This window comes from Manacus vitellinus, unplaced genomic scaffold, assembly GCF_001715985.3.
Source record: "Manacus vitellinus isolate BGI_N305 unplaced genomic scaffold, ASM171598v3 scaffold_76_pilon, whole genome shotgun sequence".
NCBI lineage: Eukaryota > Metazoa > Chordata > Aves > Passeriformes > Pipridae > Manacus > Manacus vitellinus.
The window spans coordinates 502,706-524,080 of NW_021940796.1; the positions used below are offsets into that span (position 1 = coordinate 502,706).

The 21,375-nt window shown below is 45.0% G+C and overlaps 2 protein-coding genes across 3 annotated transcripts in view; one reads left to right on the forward strand and one right to left on the reverse strand.

Annotated features, from left to right (window-relative positions):
- CLUH (clustered mitochondria homolog) overlaps window positions 1-2,030 on the forward strand; it is a 28,016-nt gene extending 25,986 nt beyond the window's left edge. For both annotated transcript variants that reach the window (XM_018084809.2, XM_018084808.1), the window contains exon 26: window positions 212-2,030. In XM_018084809.2, the coding sequence (XP_017940298.1) occupies window positions 212-380 (169 nt within the window). In that variant the 3' untranslated portion in view covers window positions 381-2,030. The remainder of the gene's footprint in view (window positions 1-211) is intronic.
- Window positions 2,031-3,925: 1,895 nt separating this feature from the next.
- Window positions 3,926-17,666, reverse strand: PAFAH1B1 (platelet activating factor acetylhydrolase 1b regulatory subunit 1). Its single transcript, XM_008929207.3, has 10 exons — window positions 17,456-17,666; window positions 16,959-17,043; window positions 15,388-15,462; window positions 14,177-14,383; window positions 12,769-12,937; window positions 11,783-11,885; window positions 10,846-11,074; window positions 9,398-9,499; window positions 8,627-8,783; window positions 3,926-7,416 (listed from the first exon to the last, which is right to left on the reverse strand). The coding sequence occupies exons 1-10, from the start codon at window positions 17,485-17,487 to the stop codon at window positions 7,343-7,345; spliced, it is 1,233 nt and encodes a 410-aa protein (XP_008927455.1). The 5' UTR covers window positions 17,488-17,666; the 3' UTR covers window positions 3,926-7,342.
- Between the last annotated feature and the right edge of the window lie 3,709 nt (window positions 17,667-21,375).

The window sequence follows — 21,375 nt, forward strand, 5'->3', positions numbered from 1 at the left end:
GCCCCAGTCCCACTGATGGGGTACATCCTGGTGCCTCTTGGATCAAACCCAATCACCAAACTGAGTCCTGGCCGTGCTCAGGTGTGGCTGAGCTGTGGGGGAGGGCAGGTGCAAGGAGCATTTCCTCCTCGTTGAACATGACCTTGTCCCTGTGCTTCACCGTTTCCAAGGCCAGTCTAATGTCTGCTCCCCTTCCTGCTTTCCCCTTCAGCCAAAAAGACTTGGAGAACCTTAAAGCCGAGGTGCAGCGACGCCAGCAGCTCCAGGAAAGCATGAAAAGTGGGGAACAGCTGGAAGCAGAGGATAAAGCTGTGGAGGAAAAGGAGGCTGAGCCGAGCATGCCTTCTATTGCCATCCCCTTAACACAGAGCTCTGCTTAACATGTACCTCGCTTTAAAAAAAAAAAGTTTAAACCACCCTTTTCTGAATCTGGCCTGGGGCTTCAGCTGCCCCTGGAGCAGCTCCTCCTTTTTGACAATGTTATTGCACTGGTACAATTAATACACAATGCAAAGAACTAATCTGAGCAATGTAATCTGTCTGCCCGAGCTTGTGTGTGCCACGCGAGGGCAGTGGCCGGAGGCAGCACAGACCCGTCCTGGCGCGCGCGGGGCCGTCCTGCCGTGTGTGTGTCCGTGTCGTGTGTGTGCAGCAGTTATTTCTACTTTGTACATATGGATTCCAAATGAACTGTCTGGAGGGATGTAACATTTCTCAGGTCATTTTTATGTTGACTAAGGACACTGCTTTGCTAAACCAGTACAGAACCAGCCCCATTATTGCTCCGCGTTCTTGTAAAACGTGATTCCAAGCCAAAAGATTGATTCCCCACCCCCCCCACCAGTCACTATCCCAGTTTGTGCTAAGAACAGCCATATTTGTGTCACTCAGATGACTGAAGCTTGTGACGTGTGGAAGTGGGGAATGTACAGCATTTTCTACATCAGGATATAGCCATGGGATTCCTTTAACCATTTTTTTCTACATTTGGTTGGCAGTTTAGCAATTCAGTGGGATTTTGTAACATTCACATTCTAATTTTCAAGGTAAAGATACAGATAGATATATACATAGATATATATAGATATATATATATATATATGATATTCACCGTTCCACCTCTGCTCTGCTTGCCGCTGAGTACCTTGGGATACTTTATTCAAAGAGTGAGGGCTTGATGTTTAAAAAAGCGCACAAAATTCCATTGCAGTGGAAACCCCAGTGCCTCGGAGAGGTGGGAATGCAGCAAATGAGGGCTGAGCTAAGGGGAGTGAGGAGGGAATTGTGGCTCTATTACAGGGTGGGGGGAGAGGGGAGGAAAAGTCAGAAATAAAGAGACTTGGTCTCATTTGCAACAGCAGCTGTGACAGAGATGAGGGCCCTGAACCTGACGAATAACCACCAGAAAGTACCAGGCTTTAGGGAGGGGATTTAAATAAAACCTGAAGTTCCCCCAGCACTGAAACCTCTGGCAAATACCTCCTTCTCTGGAGTTTTTTGCACACTGGTTTTGGGACTGGCACCAGGAGCTTCCATTGCTGGCAATGGATGGTACTGAATGGCAAGGTGCCACTAAGGAAACCCTCCTCTCCCCTCCCCTCACACGTATCCCGTGGGGTTGTCACTGTCCCCAAGCAAGAAGACTGTGGCTGCTGCAGGCCCTGGGTGCCGACAGAGTTGAATGTCCTGTTTTCCAAGCAGCTGAAGCTGCAGAACAAGGGCGGGCCCGGCGCTGCCGGTGCCCAGCCTGTCCCTCCCTGGCGTTGTCTGTCATGGATCGTGCCCCGTGCTAACCCGCGCTGCTGCTTTTACTGACCTTGGAGCCAAGTGCTGTCCCTGTGCTCTGTACCCTCGGGTTCCTGTCCGACCTTACAGGTATTTGTAACTCGGGGCGGGGGGGAAGAAGGGAGCAGCCTCTGAGGTGTTGGAGGCAACAGTCTTCACTGCAAATGAACTTGCTCCTATTAGAAAAATTCTGAATTTCCTGGAAAGCAATCAATAAATGACTACAGTGCATCTTTCCTACAAGATTTTTCTTTTACTAGTGTCTTTCAGTCCATTAAAAGCTTTTTAAACTATAGTAGGTACTTTATTGTTTCTTTACAATCTGGTGCAAGGTATTGGTACCAGCACTGGAGCCACCACTCCTGTTTCCTTTGAGCAGAAGCTGGGGGAGAGAACAGGTCCAGCTGAGCTGGAGGCTTTAAAACCTGTAAATCGGTACCCGAGTCACAGCCCCAGCACCCCCAGCCCCGAGGGGCAGGACCCACCCTCTGCTGTCAGAATCTATCTGTGTTCACAGAGAGAAGTCACTTCTCCCTCCTGCTCCAGGGGAGAAGGGGGAGCAGGGACACGGGGGCTCTGGGGATGTTGTGGCCATACAAAATGAAGCCAGAGGACACAAGTCCTGGCTACTGAGGCTCCAGGGCCAAGAGCTCCAAGAGCGGTGCAGGCTGGTAAATAACTGCATTTACCAACATGTCTGTACCTCTCTTTACCTCTTTGGGGGTCTGGGTGTTCTCATTACTCTGTTCACAAGTTCTTAAATGTAAAATCTGGCTCAAATGAGCCTGGGTCACAGCTGGACCAGAGGTGGGCAGATGTTCAGCCCTAGAACAACTCACCTGCTAAGCTCGCTCCTAGTTGGTACAGGCACGTGTAGCCCACCTCACTCAGGTCCAGCCCAGGGCTTCACTGGTCACAATCTGGGGAGAAGCCTGTGCACCCAACCACATCACACCCACCAAGGCCCCAAACCTCTACATGTGTCATTTCATATTCAACCCTGTCAGCTGAAGAATGTTTTAATGCCCATCAGAGTTGTATCAGGACTGGAAACAGCAGGTGAGAACAACCTCACACACCCACAGAGCTGCTGTCACACTGCAAGAGCAACAACTCACCGAGCTGAGGGGGGAAATTCTTCAACTGCCCGGATTGCTCTTGGTAACTCACACCTGAACCTCCCTTGGGCTCCCTGTGCTTGCAGACACACAAGGCCTTCCTTCTACCCCTCTTCCCAATCCTGCCTGTGCCCCCCGTCACCCCAGCGGGGATGGCTCTGCACACGCTGGCTCTGGCAGAGCCCCAGTTCAGTTGTTTTTCCCAAATGCAAGTGGCTCTCCTCCAGCTGTCTATCTTGGGCCTGTTCCCACTGACAAGTACCACCATACAAGCTGCTTCCACAGACCTCAACTGGTGGGAGTGCTCTTCCATCAAAGAAGATGTGCCCATTCCAGTTCAGGTCACTGACCCATCTCTAAGCAGCACTTGAGACAATTAAGGCCAAATCACAGCAAAAAAAATCAAACCAAAGCACACACCAGCTGCAAGACCCCAACAGCAGAACAACTGTTTCCAGAACTATCCAGTGCCTTGGCTTTCCAGGTACCCACCTCCCCTGTGCCGGACCTGTGCTGCCTCAGGAAAGCCGAGTGATCGCTCCGAGGATTCGCGGCAGTGCACGACCACCAGCCTCAACAGCTCCAACAGCGAGTGCAGAGCACTCAGAGGCAGCTCCTCTTGGGTCTGCAGTAAACAGAGGGTCAAGGTAAGGGAGAAACCCAACCAAACCCAACCCAACCACAGAAGGGCAGTGCTGGGACAGCCCCAAGGGGGGGCCCCCGTGGCACAGGCAAGCCGTGGTCCCACAGGGCTCTCCTGACCACCTGTGAGACCAGCTTAGCCCACACAGAGCACTTCCCATGGCACCTCCCTGCACCACATCAAACAACAAAACCTCTCACCACTCCGACTGCCACCAACCACCTCAAAACTGCTTCCCTTGTCCTCAGGTGAGCTCCTCAAGGTAAATTAAAATTAGAGCAAAGGCAAAGCAGGTGTGGAGCAAAATCTGAGGGTGAAACACCAATAGCTTTTCTCAAAGTAGTTTTAATTCTTGCATCCAAGGAAACAAAACCACATCTAGTTTTATATGCATTTAATAGTTTACCAATTGGTACAATAAGATTTTTTTAATATGCAGAAAACATGAATAAATTTTGTTTTACACAGTCTGAGAGCAACAAATCTTACTGTAAAACACAGAGCAGTATTATATACATTCCTTTACCAATTTTGTTTTAATTGTGTCAATAGCTTCAGTTAACTCCTACAGCTAGGAACTGTTCTCTCCAATTGCAACCTCTAACAGTGCTCGAACAAACATCTGACGTTTGCCTTCTCCATGTTGGAATCGACTCTACATTGTGAGGATTTTGCTAACTTCTCTTCAGAATGAACTTGGGGAAGCCTGAGGGACAGGCAGGACAGGAAAGCAGCTACTTACATGACACAGTGGAAAGATAAAAAGGCCAATTAAATCCAGTTGTGACTTGCAAATCCAACGCGATCTCCCCGCTCCCCCCCGGCCATCCCACCCCTCTATGCACGTGCTCTTGCTACAGGACTCTCGGTATTGATTTAATACACGGACATTATGTACAGCTGGACACAACAGCTCACTCCAAGGGCGCTTTTCCTTCACTCAACTCAGCATTTGCAATATTCAAATCATTAAAGGATTACCAAGCCACCACTGTCTACAAAAACAAAGTATATTTCCTTTTAAACAGCTCTCAGGTGAGTCAGGAGCTTCTTAAGTGATTTCTCAGGCAGTTCACATGGACAGGAGGAGGCAGAGGGCAGGCAGGGGCCCCATGCCCACAGCCCCCACTCCCTACCAACTGGGGGTTGTTTTCCTTTCCTCAGTGCCCCGGGCACACATTGGTCACACCACACACAAAAACAGGACGGGTTTGTTTCACCTTCTAAAGTGCAAGATGCTATAAACCATCAACTTCCAGATTCCATCTAAACCACAATAAATGTTGCACTTTTCAGCCCATGTGGCACGGCCCAGGCTGGGTTAAGCCCAGGGGTCTGCAGCGGCTCCCTGGTAACACAGGCCAGAGGTGGGTCCTGGGAAGTGTTGCTCACTTTAGTCAGAAGTGCCAGACAAGCAGTGAACCTCTTGAGCCCTCCAATACATTTAGTTCATAATTGACCCAGTAAGCTCATTGTTGTAGTTCTGATCACAGCAAAGGCACAGCACGAGCCACAGAAGCAGTGGGGACAGCTGAACAGCGGCGTCCCAGAGCGAGCTGGGAACCCTCACCCCATGCCTGTGGCTCTCCCTTCCAACCAGGGCTTCAGCTCTGGTCCAGTGGGGACCATCCCTGAGATCATTCCCTGCAGCCCCAGGAGAAGGCTCACTCTGCACAGCAACAGTGACACTGGGGCTGGTTGTCCTGGTAAATGCTTGCTTGCTACAGGGAAAAAATGCAGTAGACAACTTCCACATCACAGGTACCTTTAATTTCTCATTCAGGTTTGAGTTATGTACATGAGGGTGGTTTACTTTAGACTTAAATAAAGTTTCTAGGTCCTACCAGGAATTAAACAGATGTTATTAATTTACAGTTGCAGATGCATGGAGGGATTTAAGATGCACTACTTGTGTATCTGGAATTCTCTAATAGGACAAAAAGCAGCAAATGTTTCCAGTCCAAGCAGCTAACAAACAAAACAGACTTTATTCGTGCATGCTTAACTGCAGCAACACACACCAAGAATGACAGAAACCACTGGATTTAAGAGATTAGCCTGGATCTTAAACTGGCTCTGAAAACCCCCACATCAGAACCCTGGTTCCTCCACCCCTTCCCAGAGGATCCCACACCCCCATCCAGCTCCTCCCACAGAACAACAGGTCCTTCTGGGGCAACTGTGCAAGTTCTTCCCCCACCAGTGCAGTGTGTTTGCCCTCCAGCCCACCTTAAACTGGTCAGGGACTCTCAGCTTTAAAAGGGACAGTTTAAAAGCCACGGATTAAATCAAAGGAATAAAATAAAGCACAAATTCACCTGTTAAAACATCAGCCTGGTTCTTCATTGTATTGTCAATTTTAAAGTGGATTTTTAAAAAGACCTGGTTAGTTTGATAAGTATTGTAATTCTTTGTTATCTACAATGGAATCTGTCACAAAAATGCTGATTAAAATATTAATTTATAATATTTTCATTCACTTCAGATCAAAATATGTAACTTTAGGGATATGTAAATCAAAAATTGTGTACACCAAACAACATAAATACTAATAACCGAGCTGGGCTGGTTTTGCTGATAGGATTTGGGTTTGGTTTTAGTGTTTAGCATCATTCCCACAGATGGGAGTGGGCTTTGCTCAGGTGTTTTTCTTTTAGAGGCCTGTATGGATCTGACCTGCCATCCTTAGCTGATTCTCAAGGTATTTAGTGCTTCCTTCAAAGCATTTAAATGCGGCAGCCCAAGGTGTTTCTCCATATGCAAACCCCAGGATGTTTTTATTGGAGCCACATTGCCAAGGTGAGGATCACCTCATTGTCAAAGGGTTTTCAAGGAGGCATTAAGGAAACTTTTGTATACCCCAACTTCCTGCCAGTGAATGAGGGAAGAGTCCTTTGATCCTGCTGTGTAATAGGAATTGCACATCTCTAACAAACATGGAAAGCAAACAGCAAGTTGGACCATGGCAGTCATTTGGGAGAGGAAGCTCTACTGGAAACTGGATCACTAAACTCTAGTGGGATGGACAACTCCTCCTGGAAGTTTGTCTAGCATAAAAAAAACCAAACAAAAAAACCATTTAAACTTAGTTTAACAGCACAGCTTAACCAATGACCAAATAAAAAATAAATACATTTATCACATCAGCTGCTAAGATTTGTTGTCTTATTTCAGGTTTACAGTCAGTTCTATAAATATACCAACCCTTGCGTGATAGGAGGCCAAAACAAGTGTTTTCTGTTGATTTGGCAAATGTTTCATGACAAATATTCCAGAGTTTAATTTATTTCCATTAATTACATATAAGGTTCAGAAGATTCTGAATTGCAGCCTTATTATCTAGTATTCTTAGAGAAGATTTATTAAGCACACTTAAGTGATGTTACATAGATACACATTTCTGAAAGAGCCCTACAAAACTTTTCCCAAATGAGGTCACCAATTCAGGCACCAACAGACAGCAGAAAGAAAAACAGGTAAATTATCCAACATAATGACACTGTCAACTATTCAGTTAAGTGCCCTATTCCAATCATCCCACTTCTGCCTTCTCAGGTCTGATGTGACCAATGCCAGCCCATGTTCTTAAACCTATGGTACTTCTAGACAACGTATGTAAATTTACAGTATACAATTTGGATTCACCATGCATGAATACTTTGTGTGTAACATTTAATAAGCTCAATCTACATCCAGAATAATTTACATGAAAGGACAATATTTATTTAAACAGAGCTCAATGGGTAACCATGGTATCTGAGTGCATCCAGAGGAAAAGGGGTCACTGTGAACTCCATCAGCGGCACTCCCACACTTTTACTGTTTGATCTACACTCCCAGTCACCACGTACGGGGCTGTCTTGTGGAAATCTGCCAGGAGACAAAAGCTCACATTACCAACCAACCCAAAACTTCAGCATTTCCCACTCTTACTGAATGGCGCTGATTTTTCAAAACAATTCCACCAGCTAAAGGCTAAACTCCAAAGCTCATTGTGGCCATACTTCTGCAGGCAAATTCTCTCATGCTCTAATTTTGTAAAGCGTGAAAATCTACTTTCAGTTCAGCTATAAAGGAGCTTTCATGCAAAAGAAATCAAGATAAAAACACAAAATATCTCATACTGATAAAACCCTTCAATCCTACTCAGAGACAGCACTTCAGGTATTTAATAAGAGGTGTTCCAAGAATCAGGAAACTTGAGTTTTTCTTTTTGCTGCGGACAGTACAGTCTGTGAGCTGGTATTTAAAAATGTACAGCGTACTGTTCCTCAGGAGATCCCCAAGTATTTTGTATATAGAAATCAACATAGGGCTAGCTCAGAGTCAGGACAGGGAAATTTAAGCAAGAGAATCAGCCTCACTGTAGGAAGGCTCAGCTCTAACTGAGGCAGCCTGTTCCAGATTTAACCAGGCCCTGCTAAGGGTCTGATGTTCTTCAACTCACACTGTTCCTCACCCCGTTCTCATCAGCTGTCCTCAGCCATTTCAGGGGGGAGTCAAGTCCTGCATTTAATTAGACTTGCCAGTTTGGTCAGGGAACCTCAGCAGCCAGCTCCAGGCTCCCTGCTGACCAAACTCACCCAGCTCTGCTGAAGGAGCGACAAACTGCCAGGGGAACACGGGAAATAAACCAGAGAAGACTTCAGAGCAAAGGCAGCTTTGCTGAACAAGAGAGGGGTTGGTTTGTTCTGGCTTCACCAGGGCAAGGGGGAACTAATGCCTACCAAGATCTGATAACACCAACCAGGAATGCCCAGGAATTCAAAGCAATTTTTTTCTGTTTTGTGCACACACCCCGTTTTCCTTTTGCTGGGCAAGCACTGGCAGTAGAGCACTCCCCAGACTCCTGCACACTGGTGACAGGTTCCAGAACTCCCTGGCAGTTAACATCCTTATCCATGTGCAACACTGGCAGCAGAAGTGGAAAAATCCAGCACAGTCCAACTCCTCTCTTTCCTTATTTGATTAACACATACAGAGCACAAGGCACCACCAGAGCTCAGAGGTGAATGCCAGCCTGGTGCTCAGCTGCAGCTCTGGCTCTGCCCTGGCAGTGAGCACGGGGAGCAATACGTACCCAAAGAGGTAACAAAGTGTTCGTGCGCATTCAGAGTTTTCATGCATCGCTTGTTCTTGAAGTCCCAGACACGGAGAGTCTTGTCATCAGCACAGCTCAAAATAAACTTTCCCCCAGAATGGAACAGGACACCACGTACCCAGTTATCATGGCCCACCTTGTGCACAAGGAGAGATCAGTGAGCAGGTGCAGGCTGAGAGCTGAGCATCCCCCAGCTCACACCACGGGACCCCGCCCGGCCCCGCAAGGACAGCACTGAGCTCCTGAAGCCCGTTACTACTCAGAGTTTATCTCTGTTTTCTATTATTACACCTCTATCAGCTCTCTCAACAATGTGTGTTCCTGTCCTTGAAGGCAAACAAACAGCAGTCCTCATGTGATCTGCACCAATTCTGCTCTCCACTCCCAGCACCACCACCCAGAATCCCGGCTGCAAACAGCAGGCTACGGCCTGCGGGAAGTCCCACACATGGGACAACATAACATTTTACAGAAGACAAAATTCAGACCATTATCAGCATTTCTGCAGACAAACCAACACCACAGAACCTACACCTCAGTACTGCATTCACACTGTGGGTTTGGAGATACTCAGTATTTCTTAGCAACAACATCTGAACTATAGAAGCCATTAAAACTGTATTTCCAGCATTTGCCTTATTTCCATAACTCTGGCTTCTCTTCAAAACATAACACGCAAGACAGTACATTTCATTAAAACTGGTTTTACGTACGCTGCTATAACTGCCACAAAAACACCAATGGACTTACAAGTGTCATAAGGCACATGCCAGTGCTAATGTCCCACATCTTAATGGTCTTGTCTCTGGATCCAGACAGCAGAAAAGGCCCAGGCTTGCCACTCTTCTTAGTCTACAGAAAATTATGGTTTAAGTTATGGCATACATGGGATGGATGGGGGGACGTGGAGGAAGCAAGAAGATCCCTTCCCAGTGGTATTGCTTAGTACCAAAATCAGACTGTACAATAGCTTATAGTGAATAAACGCACACTGCCAGAGCTGGGTCACAGGCATTGGTACTAATGCTAGGAGATTTACACAAAAATAGGAATTAAACAATCTGTTAAAAGAAATGGTTGTACATCCTGCTGATGCCACAAGCCGGGTAACACTTTGAATACACACTTGCCCACTGCAAGACATCCTCTGTTCACAGTAGGCACAGCTTAAGTCCCACATCTCAAAACAAGCGAGGACACAGCTCATGCATACCTCTGTATTCACATTCCTCATAAAACATCCTGCAACGAGGCAGGATGAAGAACAACTGAGAACTTCCTACTGCCAAGTCATTTCTGTGTGTCCCAGGGCCAGCTCCGGGGGCCACACCTGCCCCAGGTGTGCAGGAAGGTGCTCCCGCGCGGGCTGTGCCCGCTCCCACCAGCAGGTGGCAGGGGAGGCTCCACCACAGAGCCCTCCCGGCAGCAGGAAGGGACACGCAGGATTTTCTTTGAATTACTTATAATTAAAAGATTATAAGGATATTTTAAGGATTCAAGTAAAACTTAACTGAAATAACCTGTAAAACCTCATCACTAGACAAGTCCCTGTGTTCAGTGTAGCTACTTCTCCCTTGGGGTGTCCATGCCCTTTGGAAGTACAGGGTGGGACCGCAATGCCAGGGGACCTGACTAGAAATGGGAATTAATGTCTAGTTCATTTCTTCTATACTTTGGCATCCTTAGGAGGAAAGTTTTGCTGGCCTTTAGCAAGCCTCCCTTAAGGCTCACCAGAAGAGGTATCTGTGGTCACACAAATGGGGATTCATTAGTTATGGAATGCTTTCTCCCATCAATAACTGTGCAGCAGGACACAGCAGTCAGTTTGATTCCAGCACAGTGCACCCAAGGCAGCTTCATTCTGCATTTCTGACTCCTTCCTTCTGCCAGCTTCCAATTGCTAAGCATCCTTATAATGTTCACATTCTGCCAGAGCAGCTGCCTTCCACATTTTTTTGCTGCAATATAATAGTGTTCCCATTCTCACCCTTCCCAGAACAGAACATCTCTCTAAAGTTCACTTTCACTAACACAAAAGCTGGATCCTGTCACGCCAAGAAGGGGATTAACTGCACACCAAGATGCTCAGCCAAAAGTGCCCACACACCTGCTGTACCTGCCAGCCCTTTGGGCCCAAAGCTCAGTCACTGCCAGCGCTACACAGAGCAGGGACAAACATCTCCCCGTGTGAACGTTACCTCTGATCCCGTAGCTTCTGATATGGTGGAGTAGGAGCTCTCGGGAGCCCAGGAAATGCATTCTACCACATGCTCGTGCTCTCGGAGCTCAGCTTTGCACTCCTTCGTCGCTACCACCCACACGCGCACGGTCTGGTCGTTGGAGCAGCTGGCAATCAAGGTGCCGTCCTGGTTGGGCCGCACCATGCGCACCCACTCTCTGTGCCCCGTGAAGGTCTTCACGCAGTAACTGGGCGAGAGAAACCCCACAGCACGACTCAGCCACCATCCAGTAACCCATTCACATGCCTTACATATTTGAGGACACTTGACCTACTCTTAGTAGTTAAGATAAAATATTTTAGTACACACGTGTCTGTTCTGGTTGGTGATGGACAAGGTCATAAACAGCTCATGGAGAGAAAACTGACATGAGAAAGAAGTGATAGCTAAGAGATGACATCCTTGTTAAGGCAGAAAGCAGGAAGCTCAGGGAAAAATGAAGTTGACACAACTACTTGCATTAAATAGGTATTTTAAGAACAAGCAGAGATTTACAGGTCACTCAGATATTAAAGAGACAACTGATGAATGAAACAAGCAAGACAACAAAAAAATAATCAGGATACACCTTGATGCGTGTCCAGAAAGGCAAGAGATGCTCCCTCTAAACTCGTGGTTAACCAGAGAATTTGTTTTCCTAACTGGTCCTGAGTTCTATACTCATAGCTCCCAGAAAGACAAACCTAGTTAGTTTTAATGAGTCAGTACTAACACCTAAACACCTGTGCCCAACAACTGAGGCAGAATCCTTCAGTGAATTACTCTAAAGGGCACATCATTATTCCTTAATTCAAATAATGTCTGCTGACATTCGGATTGCTGTGGCCCATTCCTACACAAAGTGCTTTCTGCTCGCTTTGTTCCGGTGTTGCTGTTTGCCCAAAAGTGCACTTACCCTGTCTGGACTTCCCACATTTTGATAGTTTTATCCCTCGAGGCAGAAACTATATGATCTCCGTTGGGCATGATGGCTACTGAAGAAACATTATGGTCATGACCTAAAAACAAAATAAAACCTTTATAAGTGACACTGGTAGAGTTTTCACAGAGCACACAGGACTTGTCATTTCTTTATCTTGGGAAAGTAGCTACAGCAGCAGTGCACGTTTTATGGAATAATCTTTACATGTAAACTTGGGGTTTTATGAAATAACTATCTGTATTTTTAGAATCCACACGGTCCAAACACTGAGCATCCTTTAAAGTTGCTTTCTGTTTACTTGGGTACATCTATGCGTGGGTGTTTATTTTTGTAAGTCTCAAACATTCTCTATTCCTACTCACCACTCCTCCAAGATGATACTAAAAGCACAAAAAATGCTTTTACATAAGAGTATAAAATAAACATTTGCTGTCAATATTAGAATCTTACAGGTGTGGTTGTTGCACCTTGCCATTTTTCCTATGGCTTTTGAACCCAGTGCAAAGGGCAGTTTCCCATATGATCAGCCACACACAGCAGCCACAACTCCTGTGGCACAGATGGCTCCCCTCCTGCAGCCCTGCAGCATGGACACAGGGGGATGAAGGAGGCAATCTTTCACTGATTTGAAGGCAGTTTCATTGTCTAGTAAGCATTTAATCTTTAGTGCTAAAATCCCTCTAACTGCCATTTCATTTCAGTACCATTATGGGATGCTTCCCACAGCATCATGCATAGCAGATCTGAGATGCTATTTCATTCCACAGGTCCTACATGTATCCCTAATTTACAGAGCACTCAAAGCATCAAAATATCCCCCCCTCTTTCCTTTGGACAATACTCTGGTCTACAGCCCCTTTCCACATCAGCAGTTTTCCTGGATTAGAGAAAAAAAAAAAAAAAAATAAAAAAAAAAATCTCACTTTACAGACTGCTAAATCAATCCCTTTATACCTTACCATGCATAGTTCTGATGCACTCAAAGCCCTGGAAATCCCATAGCTTAATGGTCATATCAGCAGAACAGGAGGCCAAGAGTTTGCCAGTGTGGTCAAAGGAAATATCTTGCACAGAGTCTGTGTGGCCCTTCAGGGTTCGCTCAAAGTCTCCTGTCTCGTAATCCCACACCTGACAAGGGAACAGAGGATCTGTTAGCAGCAGCCCATTACTCTGTATTCTCCAGCCTCACATTTGCACTCTGCAGGCCAGTCTGACACCTTGTTCAATAATTAATTGAGCAAGAGACAAAGACAGACAGCCCTAAAAAAGCTTAACAGCACAGAAAAATAAGCATTCTTTTTATGTGATTTTGTTACTTATAAATTAAATGAATTCATGCATTTTGAAAACTGCTTTTCAGTTAACCTTAAAGCACTATAAACCCAGCAGGAGAACAAGTTCTATTGTATATGGAAGTCTTAACAACCAGTACCCTTAAAAATTAAGAAGATTAATTTCAAAAACATTGGACAGAACAATCCACTTTGTTTTTCTTCACTGTTTTTCTCCATCTCTTTCTGTGCCAGCTCCCTAACTCCAGCAATACATCCCACTTTCAGTCGTGGGGAAAGGATCCTCTTTAACATCCCCCTCACCATTGCCAAGCTTTACTGTGGCTCCAGCATTCACTGGCTTTCCTCAGAACGGAACAGCAAATATCCTGCATACCACAGAGCAATACTCAGAATGCTTTGGGTTAGGGGTGATAATCCAAACCCCACTGAAGAGCTTGATACACACACATTCAGACACTCACATTGCTGAGAAATTAAACAAATATTTGCAGTTAATAACTGCAGGAGAGCATGAAGTCCCTGTTCTCACCTCCTAATTAAGTCAGTTGCTATCATCTAACCACAAACAAAGCCTTCAAAACAAAACGAGCTCTTCCAGATTTTATTGTGTCTCTCAAGCACAAAATTGAGATATTTCATTTTAAATTATATCCTAAACAAACAAAAACAAACCACCAAAAAACACCCAACAAAGTGGGTATTTCACTCATAACAGAGTGAAAACAAAGCTGGTTAGGCCCCTCCACAACATTCACTGCACAGGGAGCTGTCGCTGTTTCAGCTGGCCCTGTTTGTTTGCTGCAGAAACAGGAACAGGTTAAAGGTCTCTAAATCCACATTAGCTTCATTTTTCCTTCAAGCCAAAGGATAGTAATATACTCTTGAAGACATTAATTGGACTGGCATACAACTAAAACTTGTAGATTATAGAGGGCACTACACTTGAAAGAACTGTCCCTACTGAAGCAGAACCAGGAACAAACAACCTTCCACCAGTCCAACACGTCCAGCCTGACACACTGATGTCACAGCTCTGACTTGCTTAGTTCATTTCTCCAGAATACACACATACCTTTATTGTGGCATCCTCTGAAGCAGAGACCATAACACTGAAAACTGGATGGAAGATGACTCGAGTGACAGGACTCCTGTGCCCACTCAATGCATACTTCTCTGGAGGACGAGGAATCCACTCCTTAGGGTCTCGTTTCTGACCAAGAGGTCCACCTGATGTAAATTCTTCCTTAGCTTCATTCAGCTTCGATTCTAATTCCATTACCTAAGTGCATGAATTTTAAAGAGACTGTTCATTTCTGGGTTTATACAAGATCTAATTCACATTCTTGCATTAATAATCCAAATCACAACTGACTCCTAAACTCACAGTAAAGCAAAGACTGCATGGACCCAACATGACTACCAACATTCAGCAGCACTGGTGTTTTTAAAAATCAAACCTAAATTAATCCTTTATAGTTTATTCTTTAATAATTTATAGCTCATTCTTTAATAATTTAATCATTAATCATTTATTATTCTCAAATTCCCAAATATTTTCACAGGAAAAAAAAGTTCTACAAAATCCCCTGTACAAATACGTTTGAATTACTATTGTGCCAAACTACCAAAGGAGGTTGTGCTAACAGAAAGGAATGCTCCTGCTGCAGGAGCTGTGACCCCCATGGTGCTGGCATGGCCATTAACCAACAACAGAGGCACTGGAGGGCTAATAGACCCTCGCTGTATTACCCGCACAGGAGACAGGTCTGCATTGTTAGCACACTGATTTCAGGGGGTTTTTGCTTTTAATACACTCTCAAGGCAATGAAGCACGATTAAAAAGAGCTTTGTACTGTCCACTTGCAGCAGAATCCCCCACTCTAATGCACTGGAGCTAATGGCTCCTTCCCTCTGGGGCCATGGCCAAAGACAAGGGGCAGCACTGATCCCTCCGTGCTAACCCTGCACACAGCTATTCCAGCTCCCCACTCACCAGCTGCCTCCAGGCACCTCTTGCCTTTTCAGCTGCAGGACTGCACATGCAATCCATAAACTGAAGCCCAGGAATTTTTACAAAGACACTGAGAGGATGGTTCTGCCAGCACTGAGAGAGACAAAACATTTCCTACAACATGGATTTAGCTATTTTGCCTACTCAAGCCCTAAACATTCATCTTCGAGGCATCATTGTCTTACCACTGCATTTGTCTGACAAGGAAAATATGGAACATTCTGTTCAGAGCTAACTTTTTATACAAATAAATCCATCAGATCTCCACGTACCTTCTTTTGTAATCTTATAACAGATGTCCATTTTTTTTCCAGAAGTCCAGCATACTTCTTATCTAACTCTTCATTCTGAGGAGATACATTTAAATAAAGAAAGAGGAAGAAAAGCAATACATAAAAACAAACATCAAAGGCACAGAAGAGTAACTAAATGCTGCACTTTCTTTCCATGTACAAAATGACAATCTCATACTAGAATAATCCTAAATTAGATGCAGAATAACACAGGCATGGGGAAATAGCAATGCCACGCTTTATTCCATGAAAGATAAAAGCTCTGAGGACTGGCTACCTTGGTCAGAGGCCAGATGTTAACCTACTACTTTAGGAGTGCTTGTAAAAGCTGGAGTTATCTGCATGAATAATCATACAAAAAAATAAATCCCTCTTTGCAGAGCTACACTTGAATCCTTCCAAATTACTCAAATAATTTCAGCCTTTAACTTTTTTTTTTTCATTTTAGTACAGCCCCCTCCAATTCAGATTTTCTTGCAAAAAAAGCCACGTGAAACTTTTAGCAACAGCATTTCCTCTTTCCCTCAGGACCATCTAGCCTATTTAGACTGTCTTTCTAACCTTTGGGAAGAGGAAACTTAATTAGGTTGATAGATAAGGTAGATAGGGGAGTGGTATTAGGATTTTCAATTATAAGTATGGTATTTCAATTTGTCATTTCTACTTATTTATTAGACACTGGAAACAGACTAGAGAAATTAAGTCAACTTCAACCATGCATTTTGGGAAAAGAGCAATGCAAGATTTGTAATAGAGAAAAGGCAAGGATTTTTCCAGAGCCAGCACACAGAAGTTTACTGCTCAATCTAGCTGCAGCCAGATGCAATGCACACCTCCTGTGCTAACAGGCAGCAGGTTACAATGATACCAACAATCATCTGTGACAAAGGCAAGTCAACAGAAGGAAGCTGCGAGAAATGAGTGCTCCGAGTCACTGGCACCCACACAGTCTGACCAGAGCCCTCATCAGTCACACAATCACAGGCTGCTTTGGGTTGGAAGTGACCTTAAGGCTCATTTTGTCCTGCCCCCCTGCCATGGGCAGGGACACCTTCCACTAGGCCAGGCTGCTCCAAGCCCTGTCCAATCTGGCCTTGTTGGATGATCACCTTCTAGGAACTGTTTTTGGCCTGCCCTCCTACTGCAGTTACCCAAAGGGTACACAACAGACTCAGGCAACCACTTAACTCCTGATGCAATTCCAATCTCAAAAGATTTGCTCCGTTTGATAAACGGAGAGCACAAAAGCAATCCAGTTTTGTCTTCCTGTTTCTTAAACATTCCCAGGTGAAATCAGTCTTCAGAGCTGCACAGTCTCAGACCATTTCAAATCTGGTTACAAAACCATTTGCTCAGAAATGGCCAAGTCACCCAATGGTTATTTGTCCCTTTTCTGGCAAGGCAATAAACTGTACAAGTTCATCACCTCCAGTTTTAAAACTGCCCAAGCAAACAGGTAATGGACAAACATGTTTGAAACAGATGCAAATGCCATAATACTGACAAACTTTGAAATTAAAATACAGATGAAGAATCTTGTTTGAACTCACCACATCTAACTCAGCTTCCTTTTTAAAAACCGAATACGCCTCCTCGTAGCCATTGGAACGGAGGTAATCTGCTATCGCTCGATTTCTACAAAACAACATGTAAAGTGCAATTTAAGGAGGCAAAGAAAGATCATCATCACAATGTAGCACATTCTGGTCAGATCCTTGTCTGTGTTCTGAAGTGAAATAGCAAAAAACTGTCATAATTTACTCAAGAAAAAAGTAGAATTCACAGATCAGTTTGCAGCATGTGCTTGTTGTAAATTGAGGAATTCATTTTTTATGCCATTAATAACTTTGAAAATATATTTTCATCATTTCCCAATTCTATTATCAAATACCAGCAGTTCTATCAAAAATAAAGACTAGAGAGATCTAAACCACAATACACAGTACGTGATGAGCACGTGAACAAAGCAACTCTAAAATGTATTGGGAAACAAATGTTAATAAGTGAAATTTAACAGAAATGCAACACAAAAGCCATGATCCCTTACAGTTCATCTCGTTGCCTTTGTGACAGCACCATCGTGGCTGAGATGTCAGGTTAACGTGATCGAGCAGCGGCTTCTCCTCAAGAGCTAAAGTCTTAGGAACCAGGGATCCACAATTCAGTCTGCCACAAAGTGGCTTAAATCACACGTATTTTTCCAGACGTGAAATCCAGTAGGAAATCCAGAGGCATTCAACACAGAAGATTCAATCCATCTACAAGGAGGAGAAAGAGAGAGCATTCATTTCCTTGAAACAAGCATTCAGCAGGCAGCTCTCTCGGATTTACCCAAGCAGTGGCTTTAAAGACTGGGTCTCTAATCCAGTAGGTACAGTGTTGCACAATTAGAGCAGACAAATGACTTTACCCCCTCCACCTGAGGAAGTTAAAAGAACTATGTACTAAGAGATGGTACTTGCCTTTTTTTCAGTCACATGTTAACATGGTTTACCTACAGTTAATCTTTCATCTCGCCCACATTTAGGGCACAGCAAATTTTTAAACAGCCCTTCAGTCTTATCAGAGTGGCACCATTACCATGGGCCCGTTACTGCAGCTGGGCTAAGGCAGTGGTGCGATCACAACACATCTGGCTAATTTGGGATGTGGCTGAAATCCAACATGTTTGAGATAGTTCAAGTTGTGGCTTTCACAACAGACTCATTTTTCCCACACACACTCCTTAGTATCCTGTGATTCAGTAACATGAATGCAGCATTCTCAGTGCACAACCTGCTTCAACTTGGCAGCTTCAACCTCTGCCACAGCGACATCACCAAACACACACTGGCAGCACTGCCTTTGCTCTCCACACTGCAGGGACCTTGTGTGAGCACCATGGGAAGTGCTGACATGGCACTTCTTGCACACCTGGCAGGTGCCTGTACAGAACTCATCATTCACTCCAGCCGTTCAGCAAGTTTGTCAACCATCCTTCAGCACCGAGATAAACTGAACAGGACACATGCAGAGGCTCAGAGAGAGCAGGTGGGTCTGTAACTCCCCACCGAGTGCTCCCACTGCCTCTCACCTCTGCCCCTCCCTACACACACAGGACACAGAGTTCACCAGCACAGCTCAATAACAACTTTGGTAAGGAGCCTCTCTTAAACAATAGCCTTTCTGAAAAAAAATAAAGAAAATACTGAGCTTGTATCATTAATGACTACTTATCCATCACAGGGGATCAGAGGCTTGTTTCTAAACCTATCTAGGCTCTGATGTCTGCTTTAAAATGAGCTTAAGCTGAAAGTTGCTTGTATTCCACTCTGCTGGTGGATTTTCCACATCAAATGCTGCACACCATAATACTCCCCTGCAAGCTAGTTAGGACAGGAGCACTCTAAACAGGCAAAACCTTACTTAATCAGTCTAACCTCTTTCCCAACAGCTATTTCAGAAACAATTCAGATGAAAACTAGAGCACAGGCTGCATCCTTTCAGAGAACAGAAGCAAACATTTCACTTACTCTTGCCTCGTACCTAATTCCTGCCAGGTAAAGAGCCAACTGGTTTTCCACAGATGCCCCGTGCTCAGCACGCACTCAGAGTATCACACAGCAATTAATGGAACTTTAGTTCATCCAAAACGATCCCATCCCGCAGTGCTGAGGAGTGCCCTGCAGAGAGCGCTGCCGGCGGACACCCCGCGCGAAACGGGCACGGGCAGAGGAACGAGCCCAGGCACTTCTTCAGACACAGCAGCACTGCTGGGAGTGCCAGAGAGCAGAACACAGACAGCAACTGCCAAAATCCGCCTCTAGTACCGCCAGGGTAAAAACCTGAAGGTGGGGTTTGTATTATGAATCACCACTATGCAGTGGATGTCCAGTAAATCCAGTGCACTGACTCCGGTAAAAATCTCAGTATCTCATCAATTTTGATGTGGTATCTAGGAGATGCAACTATAGCACTTGTCTAAAAATAACAGTAACTGTGTTTGTAAGGCCATCCTTGACATGTCACCTAGTTAGAAATACATTTTCCCTCTCAAATATAAAGTAACCCCAAATTTCTCCAGTATCCCTGACACTTCCCAAACCTGGGCTGCTCCACGTTCTATCTGAATTGTCAGTGAGAACCAATCTCAGTACTAGATAAATTGCAACAGTTACAGGGCAAAGCAGCTACTCCTGCTATTAGCAAATTATAGCTGAGCCACAAGACACCAATCACTTGATCTACGCTATCTCACTCCTCTGAAAGGTGGCTGTTCCAAGCACCCTGCTTAGTATTCCTGACTTCTTAACTACAAAGCCACCTGAAAAGAAGGCCAAGTATTTTTAGGGCAGTCTCCTTCATACACACCCCAGATAAAAACAGAACAGAATGAAAACAAACAAAACCAATCACAAACAAAAAAAAAAACCCACTCAAGCAAAAATGTCCAAAGCCCAAAAGGACCAACATTAATTACACACATGTGCCATCATGTGTACTGCCTTTTCTTTAGCTGCAGCAGACTTTGTGACATACAGACTTCAGCAGAGCAAGACTAACCAGTTCTCCATCACCTATCAGGGCTCCCAGTCCCCAGTGCATTCCCCACACACTGCTCAGCCACCAGAGGCAGCAAGGGGAACAAAACCAGCTCACTGAGAACCACCACCTGTTCATTACATCTTGCCCGGAACCGGTTACTTTAGTATCAGCAGCTTATTGTGACTGAGGCAGTGTCAAGAGTGTCACATCTTTTTTGAAAGAAAAGATGTCTTTGCATGAAAATTTTACTTTGTTCTGTATTAAATACAGGAAAAAGCAGACTGAACTTACATAGAGCTATCCATGAATAACAGCTACTAATTAAGCATAAACCAGAACGTGCCTTTTATTAATAGATCCACTTACACTCCTCCAAGCTGTAGTTTCTAACTTAAAACCTGTTTGATTCCCTATCAATAGTCTGCACATATAAGAGCACTGAGTGGCAAACCTCTGCATAGGGACAATCTTGCAACAATAGAGGGCTACAGGTGTTTTCAGCAAGATCAGGTGTCTTTGTAAGCTGTTTAAAATTGGGAGCTAGACCTGGCTGAATGCCTGACACCAGAATAGGTACAACACATCCAACTGTCACCTCTCACTCCTCCTGGCAGCACAGGACCTGCACAGTTTTCTAACAACACAAACCATTCCTGACCTAAACACAGTATCCTCCTAAGCTCCACTAGCAGCAGCAGATCCTCAAGACAACTGCACCTCATCCCAACTGCCCACCTGTCCACTCAGCTACAGACCAGCTTTTATACTTAGGACTGGTAGAAATGTCTAAACAATAAGGATACAAGACCTACTTCATTCTTAAGTGCTGCAGGACTGAAGAGTGGCATACTAAAGCATAATCTAAAAAAAAGATTAATTTAAAAAGAGACAGCCAAAAATCATCACGGGCCAGAATTTTTTGCTGCACAAGCTTCTGAAAACACACAGAAGTATTGATGAAGAGCAACAAACTGAGCAGAAATACTCAAAAAGCTGAAGAATCCTCTCCCGTAAGGGAAGGTAGAAACAGCACAGTGCAGGTTCTTCTGATCTTCTCATTGGGAAAAAAAAAAAAAAAAGCAAGGTCCTCTGTCTCTTTACATCTAACCATCCCCTCCCACCTTCCTAAACTGGGATTCAGAGATTCCTGAGCTTCACTGCACCAGCCTGTCACTGGAACCAGCTGCCCTGGCCACAAGCCTCGCCCCACTGAGAACATGTTCACTGCCACTGCAGCACTCTGAGCCTGTGCTGGTCCTGCCCCACAGCCGGTCCCACCTGGGAAGCACACCCACACACCCCCACCCCACACACCCACACACCCCCCTTCTGCAGCCAGCTGCTGGCAGGGCACCCAGCCAGCCTCACACCACGCTGGCAGTGGGCATCGGGCATCGCTGCCCTGGTGTGGGCAGGAACAGCCTCTTCCTGAGGGTGACTAAG

Excerpts from the sequence above, each read along its gene's own strand:
- PAFAH1B1 (XM_008929207.3), bottom strand. The coding sequence starts at position 17,487 with ATGGTGCTGTCACAAAGGCAACGAGATGAACT. Across the intron at positions 15,463-16,958 it reads AGGAAGCTGAGTTAGATGTG|AATGAAGAGTTAGATAAGAA; the intron begins GTGAGTTCAAAC and ends GTATCTCCTCAG. Across the intron at positions 8,784-9,397 it reads GCATGTGCCTTATGACACTT|GTGGGCCATGATAACTGGGT; the intron begins GTAAGTCCATTG and ends CTTGTGCACAAG.